This window comes from Vigna umbellata, chromosome 9, assembly GCF_029865625.1.
Source record: "Vigna umbellata cultivar VRB3 chromosome 9, Vumbellata_1.0, whole genome shotgun sequence".
Classification (NCBI taxonomy): Eukaryota; Viridiplantae; Streptophyta; class Magnoliopsida; order Fabales; family Fabaceae; genus Vigna; species Vigna umbellata.
Window position 1 is genome coordinate 33,099,481 of NC_142173.1, and position 22,690 is coordinate 33,122,170.

The 22,690-nt window shown below is 32.8% G+C and overlaps 2 protein-coding genes across 2 annotated transcripts; both read right to left on the bottom strand.

Moving 5' to 3' along the window:
• Positions 1-157: 157 nt before the first annotated feature.
• On the bottom strand, positions 158-9,517 carry LOC148193294 (putative sphingolipid transporter spinster homolog 2). Its single transcript, XM_088098985.1, has 16 exons — positions 9,017-9,517; positions 8,530-8,658; positions 8,192-8,293; positions 7,055-7,159; positions 6,869-6,944; positions 6,278-6,352; positions 5,764-5,866; positions 5,625-5,687; positions 3,533-3,614; positions 3,176-3,273; positions 2,892-2,968; positions 2,579-2,692; positions 1,829-1,948; positions 1,410-1,538; positions 1,091-1,169; positions 158-585 (listed from the first exon to the last, which is right to left on the bottom strand). Exons 1-16 carry the CDS (start codon positions 9,145-9,147, stop codon positions 446-448), a joined length of 1,623 nt encoding a protein of 540 aa, XP_087955111.1. The 5' UTR covers positions 9,148-9,517; the 3' UTR covers positions 158-445.
• A 2,706-nt stretch (positions 9,518-12,223) lies between these two features.
• On the bottom strand, positions 12,224-22,209 carry LOC148193295 (K(+) efflux antiporter 3, chloroplastic-like). Its single transcript, XM_088099397.1, has 12 exons — positions 22,105-22,209; positions 21,880-21,993; positions 21,680-21,781; positions 21,447-21,581; positions 20,867-21,048; positions 20,636-20,771; positions 20,192-20,269; positions 20,014-20,112; positions 19,622-19,783; positions 19,145-19,234; positions 18,909-19,070; positions 12,224-12,736 (listed from the first exon to the last, which is right to left on the bottom strand). The coding sequence occupies exons 1-12, from the start codon at positions 22,207-22,209 to the stop codon at positions 12,512-12,514; spliced, it is 1,590 nt and encodes a 529-aa protein (XP_087955523.1). The 3' UTR covers positions 12,224-12,511.
• Positions 22,210-22,690: the final 481 nt, after the last annotated feature.

A 22,690-nucleotide genomic window follows, 5' to 3' on the forward strand; every position in this document is an offset into this window, starting at 1 on the left:
GTGCGATTCAAAATAAATTCAGATTATGTAATCTAAAATGGTTTTGACCCATTTTAGTAAAGAACCTTTCAACCCTAATTCTTTTATTCAACCCAATGAATTGGTCTTATCACTATGCTAGTAAAACGATAACAGAACCAGAAGGAAGGGTAAGCAGTTGCACTAGAAAACAAAGTAAATTTTGGAGAAATTGATCATATATATTTACAAGGTTATGCCCAAGATAGTGAAACATAACTTAACCAACACAGTTCTAATAATCTTTGCCAGAAAAGAGGGTAAACGCTACCAAAATAGCCTCTAATTTCACCCAAAGCAAAAAGTTATTTACACTAAAAAAAGAAATAAAGCAAAATTTCGAGAAAATAATAGAGAAAAGAATCTATTAACATTTCAATGTGCTATGAAACAAATTCTAGGCAAACTGAATCAAAATATAAAAAAATCAGCATTGTTGGGTTTGACCAGATATTGGTGTTTTAGCAGTGTTCTCTTCGACCAATGGTGCTGTGTTTGTCCTTTCCACGCTAGATCCTTCATGCTCACTAGCTTCATTATATCTATCCACACTGTGCAAAAATATTCCTGCAGTAATGCACAGTGATATCAGAACACATACGCTTCAGAAAGCTTTTCCATTTCCATATTTTCCACACATTTTTTATCATGAGTATGGTATTTTAAGCAGTTCTAATGGCCATCCATCACGGTGTTTTGGCTTTGGTGTGAAGAAGTATAGGTGAGGTAGGCATCGGGAGTTCACTAGGGTTGATAATATATTTCAAGATTCAAAGAAGTCTTACGGCAACAAAGACTTTGTATGCTCACATTCTTGTAAGATATGAATCTTATTCTTACCAACTAGATCAATCTTGCACATCCATGATATGATAGATGTGACTTGTTCTCATTTACTTTTAGGTTGGATTGGACATGATTTCTACAACCATCAATGTTGCTCTAGTCCAGCAACTTTCCTTTTTCTTATGATGCAACGTTGCTCTTATAGATTACGATAATGATATATGATTAAGAAATTAGTAATGTGATATGATTGTAGAAAACCAATAGATGTTGCATAATGACTAACCTATAAACCATATTGCAGCTGCTGGAAAAAATATACTTGTAAGAATCAAAGCAGTCGTCCTCCAGTTATTGATTTTGTCCTGCATTATCAATGTGTATGAATCAACAATTTAGCATTGTACAATGATCATGATATAATACATTGGTTTTTCTGTCTATTTGGTTAGCCAATATCCACCCCTCTGGTAAATAATGTACAGTTAAAATTTTACCAAAAGTAAAGCCACAAAGGCGTCAACTGATTTGTCATTTTGTGGAAAAGTAAAGGTAACTATTTTCCCTTAAAAATTTGTAATGAATACAACTTAAAAAAGACTAACCTGGACTTTTCCAACAAGAGGTGAGGAAGGTACATCTCCAAAGAGATGAATAGCAACAGTAGACAAAGCCATAGACAGCGGCCTCAAACTTGGTTTAACACAATGGAGACACACATAATTCACAGGAGCCTAAATCAAAAACATGAGGCAAAATTATAAAAAAAAAAGTGTTAAGCTATTGGACCATGAGTTCTAATGATCACAAACTATAGCTTATACATAAAATAATGTAACAGAAAACTATCATGGTAGACGTAGTGTACTAACTCTATTCCATTTCCATTAAAAAAATGATCTTTTAGGTTGGATTAGAAACAGGAAATGTATCCAATACAGAAAAGAGAAAAATGGTTACAATGGAAAGAAGTGCCTGCTGAGTGGCAAAAACACGAAGAAATTCTCAAAGAGAAGGGAAGTACCTGAGTGGCAAAAACAAGTAGTTCACCAACAGCAAAAAGAGCCAAGAAGCCATACTCGCTTCTAAATAAGAAGGCACCAAGACAACATGCGCCACCAGTAAGAGTTGCTAATGATAGAAGCTGCCAAAAAGAGTTGAAAATATTCATGAAAGAGCAATGGAGTTTCTATGCGAATTTTAGGACTGTTTCATGGAGATCACAAATTAAGTCAGTATGCATGGCCTAAAAGTTCACTTAATTATCCATTACAGCTTGAATCATTACACATGTACACTTTAGATGGACTTATTAGAGGAAAACAGAGTTGATAAACACTGAAATCTTTCTTAAAAAACATTTTGAAAAATTGATTAATGAAATTTACTCACAGCAGACTTTGATAAAAGGGTTCCCTTATTTTGTGAAAAAGTTATTTTTCTACACAGGCAAATAATTTCAATTCTGAAACCATGATGTTAAAAACATATTAGACATACTTTGATCAATTAAGAATCAGATAATGTGACTGAAAACAAATTTTCCTATCCAGATACAACAACATACACTCCTAAGCTCTTACTGCAATATAGTACAGAAGGTTTTAATGAGGCAAAAAGCCACTCTTTTTGGTCAATTAAACCGAGGTCACTTCATGTATATAGATGACTGCAGTTTGTGTTAGGGACAATGATTCAGGCAGAGCAGTTTAGGCAATGCATAAACTTCTACAAAAGAAATTCTAGAATTCACTCTCTGAATTCAAATACCAACCTTAAATGCGTTTGATATTGTGCTATTCACGTAATCAAGAAGAAAGCCTCCTCCTAAGCTGCCCAATATTCCACATACAACTGTAATTCCTCCAAACATCATATCTGCATTAGCCTGCCAAAGTAAATTGTTCTCAATACAATTATTTAATATAATAATAGTACAGCAATAATATTGCATATCACCTTCAAATTATAAAATTACTGGAAGTATACTTATATTAAGAAAGTAAAAAGAATTAGAGATAGAAGGAACAACCGTGTTAATGAAATCTCATGTATAGTTGTGGTCATATGACCAAATAAAATCTCACCATGTTATATATACTATAACCAGCTTTGGGGCCCCAATACGAGTAAGCACCTATTACAAAGTTGTATACTATGTACCCTGCAAATGGACATTCATGCGACGTAATTAAATTATGAAAAAAACAATATGATTGTTCAACATGGTAAAATATAGGTAGAGCTTATTGATATATGAAGTTCCTAAAGAAGTAAGGTATATGCAGGTTCTAAGATGAATTTAACAACACAAATTAGATCACAAAAAACAAGTAGATGCACATAGTAGATTAGCAGGAAGACAAAGTACCTAGAACATTGACGACAAAAACCTTGTCAAGAAGCAGTTCTTTCACGTCTTGCAGAAATCTTGAGAACTGACCGAATATTGTGGTTGCACATTTAGACCTAAGATAAGACAGACATTAAAAAAATATAATTATGAACATTATTCAGTGAGTTATATCAGACACATTCAGTCAATCAATAGAGGGAAAAAGAAATTAGTAAATAAGGATAGTGGGGGTAATCATCCTCAGGTGGAGGGAGATAATTTTATCCTTAATAAAGATGAGAAAAATGCTTCCATCGGCAATAATGGCCAATGGGTCATATATTCTGTAAAACAGCACTCAATAAACCAAGAATGATTTATTATTGTTCTTACCTGGAAGGTTCATGTGCGCTTTTGTCTCTGAACTCTGCCTTCAAGGACAACGTTTCATCTTTTCCATTTGAAGCATTCACATCTTTTCATAAAATAAGTGAATTTTGTTAAATTCAACAAAAGATCTCGTGAAACAGAAGCTGACCAATAAAACCGAAATGTAAACTTTAGTGAGCTGAAAAAATTTAGTCAGAGCTGAGCCTGTCCCAGAGAAAATGCATATTGATTTCTAAACAATCATGAAACGGTGGAATGGTTACAAGAACTTCAAACACAGACAATTTTGAGCCTTCCAAGAAAAAGTGTAGTTCAAAATTTTGATTAGTACACGTCTACAACTTTGTAGTTTATAAAGCAAAATGTCTATTCTCCCTACTAGTCTTCAAAGGAAGGGCAAGAGAAAACTGAAGAACACATGTAAACCCATAGTTGTTTATCTGAAAGTCTGCTCAACTACGACGGCATCTTAGGAGAGGAATAGATTTTAACCTTTTCTTCAGATAAGTCACAATAATACCACTGAATTATAAAAAAGAAGGGTCGGGAGTCCTACAATAAAGGGAGAAGAAATGCTATTTCATAGTACAGGAGAAATAACTACGGAAAAAATAAGTTTAAAGAAGCAATGAAGGAAAATAGCATGGGCACATCCTACGAGAGATAAGCTGGTTAGAATCTACAGCTAAAAAAGTATAATTTATTAATTTTGTGTGAAACTGAATAGAGTTGACTTAGCATAGAATATCTATCATTTAATTTTGTTGAAAAGACAAAAACCGAGAAGATAAATGATAAATTTCTGTGCATAGACCACAATAGAGCTATTCAATTTTGTAGCAACAAAATATTCAATACTCTATATTAGGGTGATAACACAAAGATAAAATCAATCTAGTTGATCCTAGTATCAACGGTTACTATATCTATAGGATTTTTATATATCTACAAGATTCTAACAGTCCTTCTCAAGCTCAGGCATCTATCATATAAGTCAAACTTGTTACAAATGTCATCAACACAAGACTCCTTGAGAAATGAACATGTTAGTCAATTAGTTGCTGGAGTTAACAAAGTATACAATAACAAAGGTTCACTATTGATTTGAGGGCATGACGGGTGTTGCAAGACAGGCGCTGGAGAGTAAAAAACTGCTTGGAGATTGCAGTGGCTAGTAGAGAACTAAATTGGTCATGGCGTTTACTAGAGAGCAAAAATACTTGGAGAGCCGGTGACAGCTGAACAGAAAAAAATGCTGAGCAAAATGACAATTGTAGAAGAGCTGGACAGCTACTAGAGAGAAAAAATGTTTAATGGAGTCGGTTTTCACACAAGGTGATGTCAGTGGTGGGAGTTGTCAGCTAGAGAAAGCTTGTCGGAAAGTCACTTTTGGTGAACAATGAACCCGGAAGAACAGAAACCAATAATTGCACATGGTTTCTAACATTTTACATTTATTCCTATGCTTAGTAGTATGTTGCTAGGGACTTGGGTATTATGGGGTGTCTAAGTCTCGCGTTGAGTAACTTGGAATGCTTGGTGGAATATTTAAGTGTTTAGTTCTCCCCTTTAATAGCTAGCTGTGGGTTCCCCAAGTGTCAGGGTTCTCATCAAATAGTATCACAACAAGTTGTCTATGTCTCTGAAAACCCTAGAGTGAAATCCCCGCCAAGATGTTGATTCTTAGAAGTGGTACTATGATATAAGACTTAGGTACTGTTATGGGGGTACCTAAGCCCACATTGAGTAATATGGGATAATCAATGAAGCATTGAAGTGTTTGATAGCTTTCCCTTAATAGCTAAGGTCTGAGGGCAGGTTTCCAAAGAGCGTAGGGACTCATCATGTTCATATCTATCTATTATTAAATTCCATAGAGAACTTATAGTTTTAAATTTTAAATTATATGTTCAATGGTAGATATGCTGTCATGTATATAGTACTAAGCATGAGCGCGAGTCTATATTCACATTACTCTTTCTTTATAGAACTTCCATCCACATATATTTGTATCAGACGCAATTCCAGTAAATACTCTTTCCAAAATGGAGAAATTTATTTGGCTTTGTAGCACCACTATAAAACATAATGCTACCTTGAGTTTCTGACTCAGCTGTCTCAAGTTTCAGTTTCTTTTCTGAATCTGCAGGGGCAAAACCTGTATGCACAAGTAGTTTAGTGATGGGAAACAATGTTAGGGCACTATGTGAAACAAATGCAGGAAAAATGTGCACCTTTCAACTGCAATGGCTTCATAAAAAATCCGAAAATAGCAAACGGAGACATCAACACAGCTTCCACCCAAAATGCCCATCGCCAACCAAAATGGCTTCCAACCTGTTTATAGACAATGAAAGGATAAAATAATAAAAACCACATTAAAAGCAATTAATAAAAAGAGATATACATGATTGATGCTAAAGTATAAGTACTGATACATGACAATATTTCCTTTACCTACATACAGGTCCAAATTTGGTTTCTATTGTAAGTGAAAGGGGAGGAGACAGTTGTCATTCCAGATTTATTATCAATGGACTACTTGTACACCCTTTCTACCTTAAGGACTTTCCGGTTTAAGATTTTTCCTATCTAAAACATTATACTTTTCATTCAGTTTTCAAATTTATAGAGAACTATGCTGTCAATCTATCTATATATATTATTGAAACTAAATATTTCCTCTTTACCTAATTTACAGGTTTTACAACTACAATTTGATAATGCCAAACAAAATCAAAATCTTACCAAACCACCATAGATATAGCCAACTGCATATCCTGCTGGTATACACATGTAAAATGTACCGAGCCATGCCGTTTTCTGAGACACACCAATGTAAGATAGGTTTCCACCATAAAGAAAACACATGATAGTCACAATGCCATATAACATTTCAACTACCAACAAGGGAAGGGAAAACATCAGTCAGTTTTATAAGATATTATATATTATAAACTATAAAAATGTTGAAAGGAAGCAAGCACACAACTAATGTAGATCAACTCTCCAGAATAATTAAAGCAAATATTCCACTGGTTTACCCCAAATAGACCACCAATGACAACTTGTTAAACAAATATTCTAAATCTTTAATATATAATTTTAATAATTGAATCCAAAATATAATTGCACAAAGCATGTAGATTCACGATTTGAAAGGCATTTATACTAAAATTAACGTATATTCATATCGTATTTGTACATGGAGCTAATAATTGAACCAAGATCCCATAAAATTGCTTCAGAGTTCAATAACTGAAGTGTACAAGATGGCTACACAAGAGCATAATAGACAATAGAAACATTCTAAGATAATTACCAGGGACAGAAACAAACCTGTGAAACTGGGGCATTGTCATCAATGAAAGGTGCTGCAAGACTTATAAATGACGCCTCACCTACACCAACTAGCCTGTAGAGAAATACAAATATATAAGAAACAAAATAAGATTACTCTTGCATCGTGTACTATATTGTGTATACAAAAGCAATGGAGTTCAAAATATAATGGAAGACACTTACATGCGGCATGCTGAAATGGACCAGAAATTGAAAGAGAAACCACAACACAAGGTTGCAAGAGTCCAAACAGATAATCCAACTCCAATAAGTCTAAATGGGTTTACACTGCAAATAGTAGAATTATATAATGATTAAACATTTATCTAAGCCAATAATAGCAATTACGAATCACATAAACAATAGTCAGTTTGTGTAACAGATATAAGAAGTTTTCATTATTAGATGATTATGTCTAACAAACATAGGAAACCTAAATTTAACGGAAAATAGGTCTAAACCATGGGTGGCTTAATTTTACATGTGCGGCTAATTATATGCTGCAAAACATTATAGTCATCTTGCAGTCATTAATTTTAAAGGATAAAAAGTCAAACTAAGGGGACATTCTACACTTCAATATAACAAGTCAGTTGTTGTTCAAAAGCTTCTTCAGTTTTCAGAGGTTTCATAATGTCATGAGTTGGCAAAATATCTTCTGAAGCATTAAAGGTTGAATATTTAAGTTAAATAAACATAAAGAATCCAACAAATGAACAAGTAGTTGCTCATGTACATTTCACGAAAACTAAACGAAAAATAATAGCAGCCTTTATTCTAGGACTTAAATGTGTACATCATAAATTGGTTATTGGTACGCTAATCCTCTAACCATAACAAATCTGTAGTTATATAGACGAGGAAAAACCAGAGAATGTTCGCATCACTGAGTCTAAAGTAGGATGTGCCCAAGCTTGAAAATTGAGTGGGAAGAACTTAAGTCACTATGTCTCAAGTAAATTATGTACTTTGATCCCAAAATGCCATGGGACCTTGACATACATCACGCCAAATAGGAAGTGAAGTACAAAAAGTGCTGTACAAGACTTTTTTGTGGCCCCCTATCCCCTTCACTTTGCGGCATCTAAATGGGATATGGTTACATGGGGAATCCCAGATATACATATAAAATCAGTTATCATAAAATGATCATTTTACTGCATTTCACTCTCCATGTGGCCCGTCAACAAGACAAAGACAAAGCCTATCAAGTATAAGGAGATATTAATAATAAGAGTTAACCACCAAACTATGGACCAAACTTATTAAAGGTATCGAGCAGAAATATGAAACAACTATTTCAATACAAACATCCATTACCTCTTTGCTAAAGAAGCAAATATTGGAGAAGCCACAAGAAGTCCAACCATAAACGCGGAGGATAGAACTCCATCCTCAAAATTGCTCAATTTAAAGTCCCCCCTGCATAGAAGGAGAAAACGATGTAGCCAAGACTACTACTACTAAGCTATGAAAATCTAATCTAATGCTCCATAAACTGTACAATATGTCACGGCACAAAACTAAAGAAAAGCTGTTAGAGGCAACAGTTAACTTGCTGGGTAGAAATTTCATTTTCCATCTATATGTAATACCAAAGTTTATGTTTAAATGTTTTCACTATTTATATCAAAGATCCTACTATATCCTACACTTACTGTATTCCGGTTCCAGATTTGCAGGTCCCACCTTTACAAGTTCCTTGACTTCCATTAACACCATTACTTGCTATTGCTCCTCGATCCAAATAGTTTAACAAGTTAATCACACAAAATATAGCCAACAACCTACAGGACAAGATTAAGAGATCAAGAATTTTTCAAACACACAAAAGCATTGAATTTTCAAATTTCAATTTAATATACACCTCCACTGATCAAGCATGAATAATACGACACCCAACAACTCAAATCCATGACCAACATTAAAAAAAGAAAAGTAGCAACACCTCAAATACTCATCAAGGAATGAAAAAAGTCCCTTTCGTTTAATCAACAAAAAATGATGAGAGAAAAAGAAAACCCAAGTCTTAGTCCTCCTCCCTATGACATACCCACATAAAAAAAATTCAAAATTCCCTCCCTTTACCCACTGTGTTTTTTCAGCACAGATCTATTAACTATAAACTAAAAATTGAAAAATCACCTCTTTGGCGTAAACCATGAAGTTGAGAGAATCATGGTGGACTTGGTGTCCACCCCTGGCTCCAAAGAAGGTTGAGGCTGAGAAGAAGACGACGCAGACTGTCCTTCATGTTGTTCCTGTGGTGGTCCCATACCAATTTAATATACAATATCTACCACAGTAGTATATTATATAGTTATACGATGACCCTTTTATTGAAACTTTGAAATTGAAAGGTAGTTGAAGGAATGAGAGCAATGGTCAAAGAGAAGCCTTGCACTTATTTCTTTACACCACTCAAACTCTCATATCTTCTTCCTAGTTTGAAGAATCACCAAGACCAGGTCACACTGTTGTTTGTTATCACAAAAAAACAGAATTGCGCACAAGTGCGGATTCGGTTTTTCATTGGTTACGAAAATAGAATTTCAAGACAGGTGGTGTTTAGTGTTAACAACGAATCCCTTATGAGATTCCGAATCCTCATCCTATTCACTCACTCGCTATGTCTTCTTTTTCTGTTATTTTTCTTAAAATTTTCAGAATTTTAAGGTTCAAGAGATGATTTCTGCACACAGGCTTATCTGATAACTCAAGATTTTGAAGCTCATTTTTTTAAATATTTTTAATTTTTAACAACACTCAATTAAAAAAAATATGTATAAAAATAAAAGTATGTATTCTAGCATAATATTTGCTCTGTATACTTAAGTCAGGACTAAATGATTAAATATATTTTTCCTTTTTAAATTTGAATGTAAAATTAAAATTTATTATTATTTCAAATTTTGATTAAAATTATTAGTAAAAATATATCCGGTTTATTTTTTTATAATAATAAAAAAGTAATAAATAATTATAAAAATAAAAGAAAATAATCATCATTATTTAATTAATTATATTTTTATTCATTTGGTAAATAATCTTATTTATTTGTAAATATAAATAATTTTTATAATTTAAATAAATATAGATTTTAATTATGTAATTTTAAAAATATTAAATTTAAAAAATGATTAAATAGGTGTAGTATGAATAATGAGATGTGTATAGTGGTTACTAAGAAAAATATTATTATTATTATTAAAAGTATATGTAAATAAAATTTATATTTTTATGGCAAATAAATTTTATTTATTTTGTAGAAATGCTTCTGTTATAGATAATTATTTTAGACTAAGAAAATAGTTAAATTAAATTGTAAAATTGAAAAATAAATAATTAAATTTTAAAATGTGTTAGTTAAAAGGTAAAATAAAAATAATTTAATTTAATTTAAAAATAAAAACTAGACTTAATACTATTTTTTGTCCCTGTTTGTATCTTGTGTAAGACTCGTTTATTTTTATGTGATTTAAATTTTGGTAACTTATATTCAATTCAATCCTTCTTATGACTCTCTCTAAATCATTAATTAAAGATGAACAACACGTGTTACATGTTAGTTTTTTATTTTATTTAACTTTTTAAACTTGTTTTTAATTTTTTAAATTTAAAAAAAAATGGAGACATGTCAAGTCAACATTATGTCAAGAGACAATGTAAGTGTTATATGGCAATGTATGTGTTACATGGCAATGTGAATGTCATGTGTCAAGTTAGTATTAATGTTATGTATCTTATATTTAAGGATAATGATACTTTTGACAACATTTTTCTACAACATTTTAATATCATCTACGTGTCATTCTGTGATTGGTCCATGTTAGATGTTTATGATTATTATTATTGATTGTGGAGTAATTTTGAACCAATCACAGAATGACACATAAATGATGTTAAAATGTTGTCAAAAAAATGTTGTCAAAATATTATTATTCTATATTTAATTTAGTCCCAATTTTTGTTAATTTTTTTTAGTTTAGTTTCTTTTATTAATTTTGTTTAATTCAGTTCCAATTTTTTTCATCTTTAAATTGAGACTAAATTTAATATTTATTAAAATTTACATTTTTATTAAATATTTTTATCATTATTTTTAAACCATTTAATATAATTAGTGGATTTATACTTGATTTTTTTTTACATGTAAAAAATTAGGTTAGAGTTGGTTTAAAAATAACCAAGAATTTTCTTATAATTTTAAAACTAATGAAGAAATTTCCTTCTAAATTTAAAAATAATGAAGTTTTTTTCTTCTAATTTTAAAAACAATGGAGAATTAATTTTAAAAATAATGAAAATTTTTTATTTTAATTTTAAAAATAATGAATGATTTTCGTTCAAATTTTTAAAATAATGAATAATTTTTTTTCTAATTTTAAAAATAATAAAGAATTTTCTTTCCAATTTTAAAAATAATAAAGATTTTTTTCTTTTAACTTTAAAAATAATTAATAATTTTTTTTAGTTTTAAAAATAATGAAAAATATTCGTTCTAATTTTAAAAGTAATAAAGAATTTTTGTTCTAATTTTGAAATTCTAGCATATCCTTATTTTTGGATCTTTTATGTGTTTGTCTTCATGTTACGATCGCATTAGTCACGTGAAGAAAAGAATGTTATAGGTAATAGAGAGCAACATTGAGACTGCCAGATGAACATCATAGATATAAACACATATATCAAAGAAATATTTTGTATTAATCTTATATGTTTAAAATATTTTAAAAATTCCCTTTTGTTACGAGAATCTTTATATCTTTTAGCTTTTAATATTTATATATTTTGATATAAAAAATGAAGGAAATTGCTAAATATTTTTATAGTAGGAAAAATTGGGTCGGTCACATAATTTTTTTTAAAAAAATATCCAATAGAGAAAAAAGAACATTTAATTTTTAAAAATGTCTGTTAAAGGGTAAAATAGTAAAATAATTAATTTAATTTAAAAAACTGTTATATAAAGGATAAAATAAAAAACTAAATGTAAGAAAAAAAAGAATTTTTTTTAATAATGATATAGATATAAATTACAGAGTACAAATTAATTTAAAACATTTTGGTGCTTGATTCTATGTCATGAAAGCCACAGTCGCAAAAGGAGTCTGTGCATTGTACATCTGATTTTGCAAAATTTCACATCAACTGGTTTGTCTGATACTGAATTGGAACTTGGCATGTGACACGCAATTTGGATATGCTCTGTCAAAAGATTCTCTACAAAGGGAAGAACTGACATTCCACTTATTTTCATTCTCATTTTTCAACAACGAATCAATTTGCAAACCTTTTTTCATCATCATTTTTAAACAGTGAATCTATCTGCATACTATGAGCATTGCAAAATAATTTTAACAAGTAGGACCGTATTATTTTCAGAAGTTTATACCACCTTAAACTGTTTATGATTTCCCACAATAAATAAAAACTATTTTAAAGGTGTTAAATCACTATACATTTTGTGGCTCTCAAAAGAATTGAAGTGAGCATCAGAGTTGGAATGATGCTGTTCTACAAGGCATTGGGATATTTCCTATACATATATCGTTAGCTCTGCAATGAAAATGAAAACTTCCTGAATCTTTCAGAATTTATTGGGGTTAGAGGAGAAAAATAACTTTGAAGAAGCCCTGTTCAGGGCTCCTCAGCGCTTTCTTCACTAATTTGTTTGCTAAGTAAAACACCATTTCCTTCTAATTTCACAGCTTCACTAAGTTCATGTTCTTGTTCTTCAAGATCTTCTTCCCTTTGATTTCTAACTGATGAAGCTTGATCTTTCTGATTCATTTCTGATAATTCAGATTCTGGTGAAGTTATTGCCGCAGGAACACGTGCTTCCCTCAAGTCAGAAGCTTTCACCTTACATTACAGACACAACAGTTTCTTGTCATGCAAGTTTATTACAAAGAACAAATCAGTAAAGGGGATATAATGTTGAAATCTAGTTTTATGGATGTGTTGAAATATCAATAGTTAATTTTCTTAATTAACAACTAAAATTTCTTACTTTAAACTTTGTAAGTTTAGAAGAGACAAATCCATTGAAAAACAACAACGCACCAAGCAAGATCTGCTCACACAGAAGATCAAGCCCAACGGAATTTGAGGTATTCTTTCACTGTTGTTATAGTTGTAATCTTTAGTGTATTTTTCATATTTGGGTTTCTTTGAATTGTTGTCTCTTAGATTCCATCTTATCCTTTAGACGAGCTGCAATAACTAGACTATATATATCCCCAGTATGTTGCTAATGATCAAGAAATGTGAAAGGCCTTTTCCAATATTCGTGTTTATTTTATGGTATCAAAGCTCGTACTCGGAGCTCTATTCATACTGCACGAGGGTCACACCCGGTGACCGAATACTATACCAAGCTGAAATCAATATGAAAAAAAGAATATAATTACCTACCTGTGCAGCTAGCTAGAACATCTCACAATAAAATCTTCATCGTCCACTTTCTCAAAGGACTTGATGAACGATTCTTTGCTGTGTACTCTCGTATTCTTCCTATAGAATCTCTAACAACAACCAATAATTTGTACATGGAGAAAAGAAAACAACAAAAGAAAGCAACTAGCAAGTAGTGGTATTGTTATTGGATCTTCCCATGCTTCAAGTGTTGGGAATATTTAGAGGTTATGAAAATGAGAGGTACGAGATATATAAGAGATATATTGTAAGGAGGAACTTGTTTTATTTCATTGATATACCCTATATATATAGAGAGCAAAATATAACATAATATCAAATATAACATAATATCAAATATAAAATATTTACAATATCTCAATCTTAATCTAAAATAATAACTAATTTCTAAGACAGAAAGATATTTTTAAAACTAAAATATTTCCTAAAAATTAATTTAAATAAAAAAGATCTTAAGTAAATATTCTCCGCATGCCTCCTTTATTAATATCTAAACCTTTGATGAATATTAGAACGTGGGCCTTCATCTTCTTTCTTCACTTGGAAGTCAAACCTCTCCAAGAGATATTCATCTTCCCTTATAGAATTTTCATAAGGTTTGAGTAACACATAAATTTTGACTAATCTCAGGAACATATAAGACAAAAAATTAATTTGGTACTTGAATGAATTTTAATTGAAATTGTTCTTGTACCTTTCACACCAAGTTGTTCTCCATTCCCAATTCTTACTTTGAAAATATCTGATTTGTTGAGCTCTTTGAAAAGTTCTCTATCATGAGTCATGTGGTTTGTAAACCACTATCTATAATCCAATCTTTTGTAGATTTGTTGGTTGTAACACATGATGTTGTAAGAAGTAGTTTCTCCTCTGATTTGTGCTCTACAATCTTGACATTTTCTAGAGGATCTTGGGATTTGCATATCTCTCCACATGTCCCAATTGATAGCATTTCTGACATTTTACATTTGGCCTCCACCAACACCAATTGGGTTCGTGATTTTTTTTCTTGCAATAGGGACAAGATGGGAAAACTCGTGTTGTATTTGTTCCTTCAGTTGTTCTTAACTATGAGAGCATTCTATTCCCCATGAAATAGTTGCTCTTGTTCTTGCAAGCCATGTATCATCTGTTAAAGTAATTGTAGATAAATCTTTTGTGTTTTCTAAGGAAGCAATAGATGCTTCATATCTTTCCTCAATGAGTATGGAATCTGGAAACTCTTTTCCCAGTAAGTTTACTTTGTTAGCAATACCCAACAATTTGTTTCAGTATCCCTTGATTGTTTCTGTCTCTTTTATCCTTTGAATCTTGAACTCCCTTATCAAGATTAAAACTTTCATGCCTTGAATCTTCTTGTTCCCTTCATATTCTTGTTTCAAATAATCCCAAATTTCTTTGGAAGACTTTAGGGTCATTGTTAGGATATAATGTGATCAGAATAAAAGGAAATAGATTAGGAATTAGTTGTTAGTTGGTTACGGGGGGGCTTTATAAGAAGGCATGGAGGTCTTGTGTGAGGGTATTTTTTGGATAATCTTGTAGATTGAGCTTTGGCTCGTTGTGAAGGGGAAACCCTTGGAGGAGACATGCTCTCCTATTCTTGTATTCTTTGGTTACAATAATAATCCAGTTTTTTTTCCAGTAATCTGGTGATTGAGTGTGTGTTGTTTTGAGTGATAATTAGACTTCTTGACTAAAGAAGCCTAACAAATTGGTCCGACCTGCTAGATTCGAACGGAAGGGGATTGCCAGATCAAGAAGGGATCAAGAAGTGATCAAGAAAGGGTGGAGGCATGGAAGGAAGAGACAATACCTTGGAGAGGAGGACCAGCGAACTGAAAATGGACATGGCAGAATGCAAAAGGAATATGCAAGAAATGAGAGAAATGCTGCAAGAAATCAAGATTCACATAAAGAACTTAGAAAGAAGTGAGAAATTTGTCATGGAAGGATAGAAAGAGGGTTCAGAAGAAGAGCTGGAGGAAGACAAGGGTGAACAGAATTGGAGAAAACGGGTAGAATTGCCCAGGTTTGAGGAGCTGGACCCGTTGGGGTGGATCTCTAAGGTAGAGAAGTTCTTTGACATTCAGAATGTCACAAAAAAGGAGAGGCTCCAGTTGGCTTACAACTGCATGGAGGGAGGCACAATATACTAGTTCAGGGCCTGGGAAAATAAAACCAAGAACCATTCTTAGAAAGGGATGAAAGAGGCATTGATAAGGGGGTTTGTAGGAAGAGATAGAGGTTCTGTTTTTGAGAAGAAAAGAGAAACAAAAGCTGCAGTTTTGAATGTGGATGGTTTTACAAGAATTAGAGGTCAGGATAGGAGAGAAGAAAATATATGTAAAGAGGAAGGCAATGACAAAAACTGTGATGGAGACATTGGTGTGGCTGCTGCTGAGAATGTTGCAAAAGCTGCTATTTTTAGTGGAGATAATGTGGTAGGTTGTGGTGTGTTTGTCAAAACAGTGAAGAAGGGGGAAGAATTGTTGAGGCCTGGGGTTAAAACAATGGTGTCAAGGAGCAACCCAGTTGAGGCTGTTTACAGATCAAGAGAGGAACTTCTGCAAGACATCAAGAAAGGCAAGAAATTCTCTAAAGAAGGAGAGTACTTGGCTAATGATGAAGAGAAGAAGGAAGAAAGAGGTCCACAGGGCAGTAAACCAAACGAAGATTCACTTGTCCCGTGGGTTGAAGGAGTGGAGTTGTCCACAATTGAAGGGAATGGCACCCAGGGTCAAACAACAAGGGCAACATATGTTTTTGAAGTTCAGAACATCAAAGGATCAACAAAGGTTCACCCAACAGTCAATAATATGGAAGAAAATGCAGTCTAAGGGTTCAAGACCTGGCAACAAAAATCCAAGAACCTTTCTTGGAAAAATCTGGCAACAACTCTACTAAGGATAGTTGAAGGGAACAAGAGAAGCATGCTATGTGAGAGTTGGGCAGCAGTAACACAGATTGGGAGTGTGGCAATCTCAAGTGAGAATTTGAAAGTAGATGGAGGTAACCCAATCATTCAAATCTGGTTGGATCTTCATTTAATTTTCCTGGAACAGGATTTAGTAATGATATGTGGTTGAAGAAAGTTTTTCGCTTTCAGCCATTCTCTAGTTATATTGTTAAATCTAGTTTTGTTGGAAATAAGGGAGCAACAATTGCCAAAAGTGTTGTTGCTACAAGAACTAATGATGTCAGAGATGTGAATTTGAGGATTTCACAAAATTGGGCTAAAAGAATCCAGGAAGTGTGAAAGTCATTGGAGGAGGATCTCTCATATCGACCACCACCCAAGCCTCCAGATTTAAAATTGCAAATAGTAGCAGTTGTATTGGATGGTTTGACAGTAATAATAGGGTCTGGGAGTGGGAAAAATTTCATCCAAAAATTCAAGATATGGTTGTCACAAACATATAAAACACCAAAAGACCAATGGCAGGAATATTTCTTTGTAGGGCTGCAATATAACGTTCAAAGGAAACAGTTTAGGGTTCCAACCTTGAGGACAAGGTTGTTTTGCAGCGGGGTGTAATGTTAGGATATAATGTGTGCAAAATAAAAGGAAATAGATTAGGAATTAGTTGTTAGTTGGTTAGGGGGGGCTTTATAAGAAGACAGGGAGGTCTTGTGTGAGGGTACTTTTTGGATAATCTTGTAGATTGAGCTTTTGCTCTTTGTGAAGGGGAAACCCTTGGAGGAGAGAGTGCTCTCCTATTATTGTATTCTTTGGTTACAATAGTAATCCAGTTCTGTTTCCAGTAATTTGGTGAGTGAGTGTGTTGTTTTGAGTGATAGTTAGACTTCTTGACTAAAGAAGCCTAACAGTCATGATCCTCAAAAGGATCATTTGTAAAACACCTGTAAACAAGTATGACTTTGTCTTTAGGCAATGTAACATCATCTTCCTCCACGACTTCACATAAATCTAGCTCACGTGGATAAGTTTGCATTCTAATTGTCCATAGATCATGTCTTTCACCAACAAAGAGTGGAATAGCGACTTCTTCTGAGAAATTTCCTTCCATTCTAAGAAGGAAGACTCTTATACCACTATTGGGAATTTTTAGGGGTTATGAAAATATGAGAGGTATGAGATATATGATAGATATAAGAGATATATTGTATGGAGGAACTTGTTGTATTTTATTGTTGTACCTATATATATATATATATATATATAGAGAGAGAGAGAGAGAGAGCAAATATTTACAATATCTCAATCTTAATCTAAAATAATAAGTAATTTCTAAAACTGAAAGATATTTTTAAAACTGAAATATTTCCTAAAAACTAATTTAAATAAAAAAGATATTATAAGCATTTTTTTTCCTCTCTAGTGACTATTTACCCTCCAGCAATTGCCACGCCTCTGAACCTTTTTGCTCCCTGGCAACCCTTGTGCTCCCTGGCAACCCTTGTGCTCCTCAAGTAGTTTTATTTTGTTCATCAAAAGTAGCTACCATGCTCTTTGAGCATTTTTTTCCCTCATCTAAATTCGTTGTGAACTTCAAGCATTTTTGGTGGTCAGTAGGCTCCACACCCTCTGAGCATTTCTACTCCCCGATAACCACCATGCTCTGACTAATTTTTTCTACTCAAGATTGTCGTGATCTCCAAGCATTTTTTTGCTTTTTGGCAACTACCATGGCCCCCAATATTTGTAACAAACTTGACTAATATGATACATATGCTCTAACTAGAGAGAGAATGTTAAATATGTCACTTATTTACTTTATCAGCTCCAACAAACAACTGATATGATTCTCTAGGGGATTGTGTTAATGACTTTAATAAAAAGTTTGTCTCATACGATACATATGCAGGGAGAGTGTTAGATATAATAACATCATTATGTTAGACATAGTTTAAATATTACATTAAAAAGAGAGATATGATTTGATAGGGAATATCTTACCAAATACTTTCCATTATTAAATATTGATTTTGTTCATTGTTATTGTTTCTCTTCTTCATTATAAATAAGAATACCGTGTGTGTGCGCAATATCCAACACTGAAATACAAGCAATATTTAATAAACTAAATTACTATATATATATATATATATATATATATATATATATATATATATATATATATATATATATATATATATATATATATGTATGTGTGTATAGATGTATGATTGATTAATAAACGTGAAAGGCCCTTTTCCAAAGCTGGCTTTTATCAGTGCACAAGTTTTTCCTATATTCATTTTTGTTTTATGGACTCCCCTCAAGATGCACAATGACAAGAACAATGTAATCAAAGACAAACAACAGAAGGATCTTCCTCCCAATGCTTTCAAACATCCTTATGATGCAATGGAGAAACATGCCGGGGGTAAGGGGAATAACATTCAAAATGAAAAATCAGAAGTTTAAGGCCATATTATGGTCAAAGGATGAGGAAACCAACAAAGCAACATCAGCACAATCAATTAAGTACTAATGTTTTTGCTTATTACTCATTACATTCTTTCCTCCCACTTTTTTTTAGATATCCTATTAAATTCAGATAAATCCATAAGACAGCTCCTAGACAACCATATTTTAGCATTTAATCAAAGACAAATAATTGTTTTGAAGTACCTGCAGGGGTTGCATAATATCCAATCCACGATTTTCAGGTTGGCTGACCGCTTCTTGTGCTTGGAGCTCCATGGAATCTCTTATAAGTTGACTCAAAAATGCTACATCATCAGACATCACACCAAGGCCTTTCAGCAGCTTAGAACCCAGGTGCAAGCTAGTCTGCAAGAATAAAATATTTAACACCAGTTTCCTTTCCAAATATTAGGGGAGGGAAAAAACCTTTTTGGCACTACCTCTGCATTTTCCAAAATGGCATCTGTTGCACCTGATTTTTTCAGATCTAATAGATGCTTTAGATCACGAGCTCTGGCATAGATTGGAATCTGAGGAATTTCATCACTAAGTATACAATTAAACCAAGAGAAAAGACAGCAGGATTAAAGGAAGATATGAAACACTGTTTCAAATTTTTATCAGCCAAGTTACACTTAATAAAAACCTAACAAGTAGTACATGTCCTAGTGCATCAGATACCCTTTGGTTTTGTTTATAACTTGGTAAGAGATTCTTATGATACATATTGGAGATTATCACCATTCATTTTATAAACAAACTAAAACTAAGCTAATGACATCATACTACCATAGCTTTCAGTTATAGAACAGGTTACTTCCCCCCTCTTGTTCACATAAACATGCACTCTCTCTGAACCAATTGAGAAAAAAAGAAAGGGGGCAGTAGTGAGGGTAGGGGGTGTAAGAGATTATTACCGTGGGAAATGTCAATCTTAGCCTCTGAACAGCATCAATTGTCTTCTTCTTTCCAGTGTACATAATCATAAAAGCTTTTGGGGAAGAGACACCAGCAGATTGAAGAACATCAGGACGTGATCCATCCCCATAGACTATAGGAAAGCCAATTTTTCTAGCTGTCTGTCCAGCAGTTAAAGATGGGAGAATAAATTAAAAGAAAGGTGGATAGAAGAGATTGCAATAAGAAGGGTAAGAAATGACAAATATAATGCTTTCATCCTCTTAATAAAATAAAGAAAAGGAGAAGATAACCCAAGAGTTTCAAATTATTCCTCAGAAAATGAAAAGGAAAGGGTCTCATGAAGGTACTGATAGACAATAGCCATGCACAATGCTCAAAATACCCTAACCTTTACTACATTGGGGTCCACATCAAATGCTACATAAGGCCATCCTACTTCATCACCTTCTCCTGAAGCTAATGGATTGGACAGGAAATTGGCAAGGACCTTTACATATAGAACAGAAGGAGAAATTTTAGAAATGAGTGGTAGAAATGACAGGTTTTACAATGTATTGATGATCTACCTGGCCCATTTGTCCAAATCCAAGGATAACAACAGGTTCACGAGCATCGAAGTTAACAGTCTCCAAAGCTTTCTCGTTCTGAAAATAATTTATTACTTAATGTACATTTGCAGTAAACATGAAATCACTGGCATAAGATTGAAGAAAAAGTTGTATTTTGTCCTATAACACATTAAGTAATCAAAAGAAAAATAATTGAAAAGAAATTGATGGTTTTGAAGAAAAAATCCACAGAGAATGAATTTTGTGCCATAAGGACCTACTTTAGTACAGCAAGCGAATTTTCTTGTATTTTTTTAATTACATGTGTTATGTATGACATTTTTTTTTCAAATACACCAATATTCCTCATAGCTACTTTTAATACTTATAAGCATGCACATGTGTGTTTGTGTCCGAGTGCACATAACTGCCAAAATTATAAATCTTGAAAAAAAAACCTACATTCTCAGTATCAGATTTTTCTTCTATAAAACTAGCAGCCCTTCTTCCAGCTTCGTTCAGAAATGGGGTTAATGCCATCGACAATACAACAACAATTATGAGCAGTTTGTTGAGCTCAAGAGGAAGCACCCCGAGCCTGTTATAAGAAGCCACACCAATTTTGATAATTAAAAACAATCCCAGTGTTCTCACTCAAATAACATCAGTGCATTATATCAGATAATTAAGTACCTATTTGCTAAAGAGAAAACAACAAATCCAAATTCGCCTCCTTGGGATAGAAGCAATCCTATTCTTACACTTTCTTGTAAAGTAAGCCCAACACGAGGACCAATTGCAGTTATGATCAATGTCTTTATAACAATTAAACCTCCCAAGAGTGAAAGTACATTTGGCCACTCTCGTAAAAGGAGCTGCAACAAAAATAATAATTATGAAGGGTAAAAATACATCTTTAGTTTAACAGTAGGGGTGTGTAAATATTATAATTTCACGCAAAAAAGCAAGCTGTCAAGGATACACACACACATATAATATATATATATATATATATATATATATACATATATATATATAATACACACATATATATATATATATATATATATATATATATGTATATGTACATATATTCATGTTACTAGAATGTTAGATCACAGGTGAACAAAATCTTGGGCCTCTGTAATTTACTAGTTTGATGAACCTGATACTCAGTTTGCATTTATGCAGACACAATGGTCAAATTAACATAACAACCATGTTGAGAAATACAAAAAACCATGCCACACATTATAAATAATAATCATATAACCTGCATGTCAATTGAAGTTCCCGTAGTTAGGAAAAACAATCCAAGGAGCAAGCCTCTAAATGGTCTTATGTCAGCTTCAATCTGGGTCCTGAAGTTTGTCTCTGCCAAAATAGCCCCAGCTAAAAAAGCCCCAAGCTGTATTGTGATGTTACATAAAATTTTCAAGTTAATATTTAATTTTATGATTCTTCAAAATCTCTAACTAAAACCCAAAGCATTGAAGAATACAGAACCGTGTCACTAAAGCCCAAATTCTGTGTGCCTAGAGAAGTCCCAGCAATTGTCAGCAAGCAAAGAGCAACAAAAGCCTCTGAGCTCCTTGTATCTGCAACAACCTGAATTTGACCAAGAGTTTACTGCCTAGAACATATAAAAAATGAGTTTGGAATTTTATTTCTTTGGATAAAAATCTTGAAATATATTTGATACTGACCTCAAAAACTCTTCTGAGAATGTACTTTGCCCCAAGAGAAAGAAGACCCAATCCACCTAAAGCTTTTAAACTTTCTTGAGCAAGTGTAGGCCAAATACTCCCCTCGGTTATATTCTATAATGAAAAATAAGAAAGCACAGGATGAAGAATGAATGCAAAGGTCTATGCATATGACTATGAAAAAAAATAGTTAATTGAAGAAAATATAACAATCATGCAACATACAGAATTGCTAACCTCAAATTTACAGTAGGTGAAAAAGAATTGAAAAGGACAAACATAACTAGCACATTCCTGTAACAAGGTGTGCACACAGACAAACACAAGCATGCTGACATACATAAAAAAATGTTTTTACCAGATAAGTATTAAAACAATCTATATACAAATTTTTTTAGGAAAGTGAAGAGGTCCATATCTTTGACAACATGTTACAAGATTTGCAAGCTAAGAGTTTAGCATAGATTTTCTATTTATCTGGGAAAAAGTAACCCTTTATATATGTCAAGGACCACAAATGGAAAAAGTGGATAACTAGTTAATTATGTTAGAAAGAAGGAGAATGCACCTATAACTGATTAGGTCCATTGAGGATAGGTTTATATTAGCAGACCAGTGGCTGCCAATAAAGATCTGGAGTGGTGTATACCCTGCCTTCATTCAATAAAAAAACCCTTTCTTTGCCACTTTTATGATACCAGTTCTTCTGATCACTTGGTCATACTAACACAACATAAGGAATCAACTCGTTTTAAGTTGTTAGGTAGAGGCTCCTCAACATTTTGATATCAAACAGTGCACCACCAATGTG

Bases quoted from the DNA above. Each gene is read 5' to 3' on its own strand.
- LOC148193294 (XM_088098985.1), bottom strand. From the start codon at position 9,147: ATGGGACCACCACAGGAACAACATGAAGGACAGTCTGCGTCGTCTTCT. The intron at 8,659-9,016 runs GTGATTTTTCAA...CTTGTCCTGTAG, and splicing joins TCATGGTTTACGCCAAAGAG to GTTGTTGGCTATATTTTGTG. The intron at 6,353-6,868 runs GTTTGTTTCTGT...GGTGTGTCTCAG, and splicing joins ACAATGCCCCAGTTTCACAG to AAAACGGCATGGCTCGGTAC.
- LOC148193295 (XM_088099397.1), bottom strand. From the start codon at position 22,209: ATGCTTGTGTTTGTCTGTGTGCACACCTTGTTACAGGAATGTGCTAGT. The intron at 21,049-21,446 runs GTTATATGATTA...TTTTTGTTGCAG, and splicing joins GAACTTCAATTGACATGCAG to CTCCTTTTACGAGAGTGGCC. The intron at 19,071-19,144 runs GTAGTGCCAAAA...TTATTCTTGCAG, and splicing joins CCATTTTGGAAAATGCAGAG to ACTAGCTTGCACCTGGGTTC.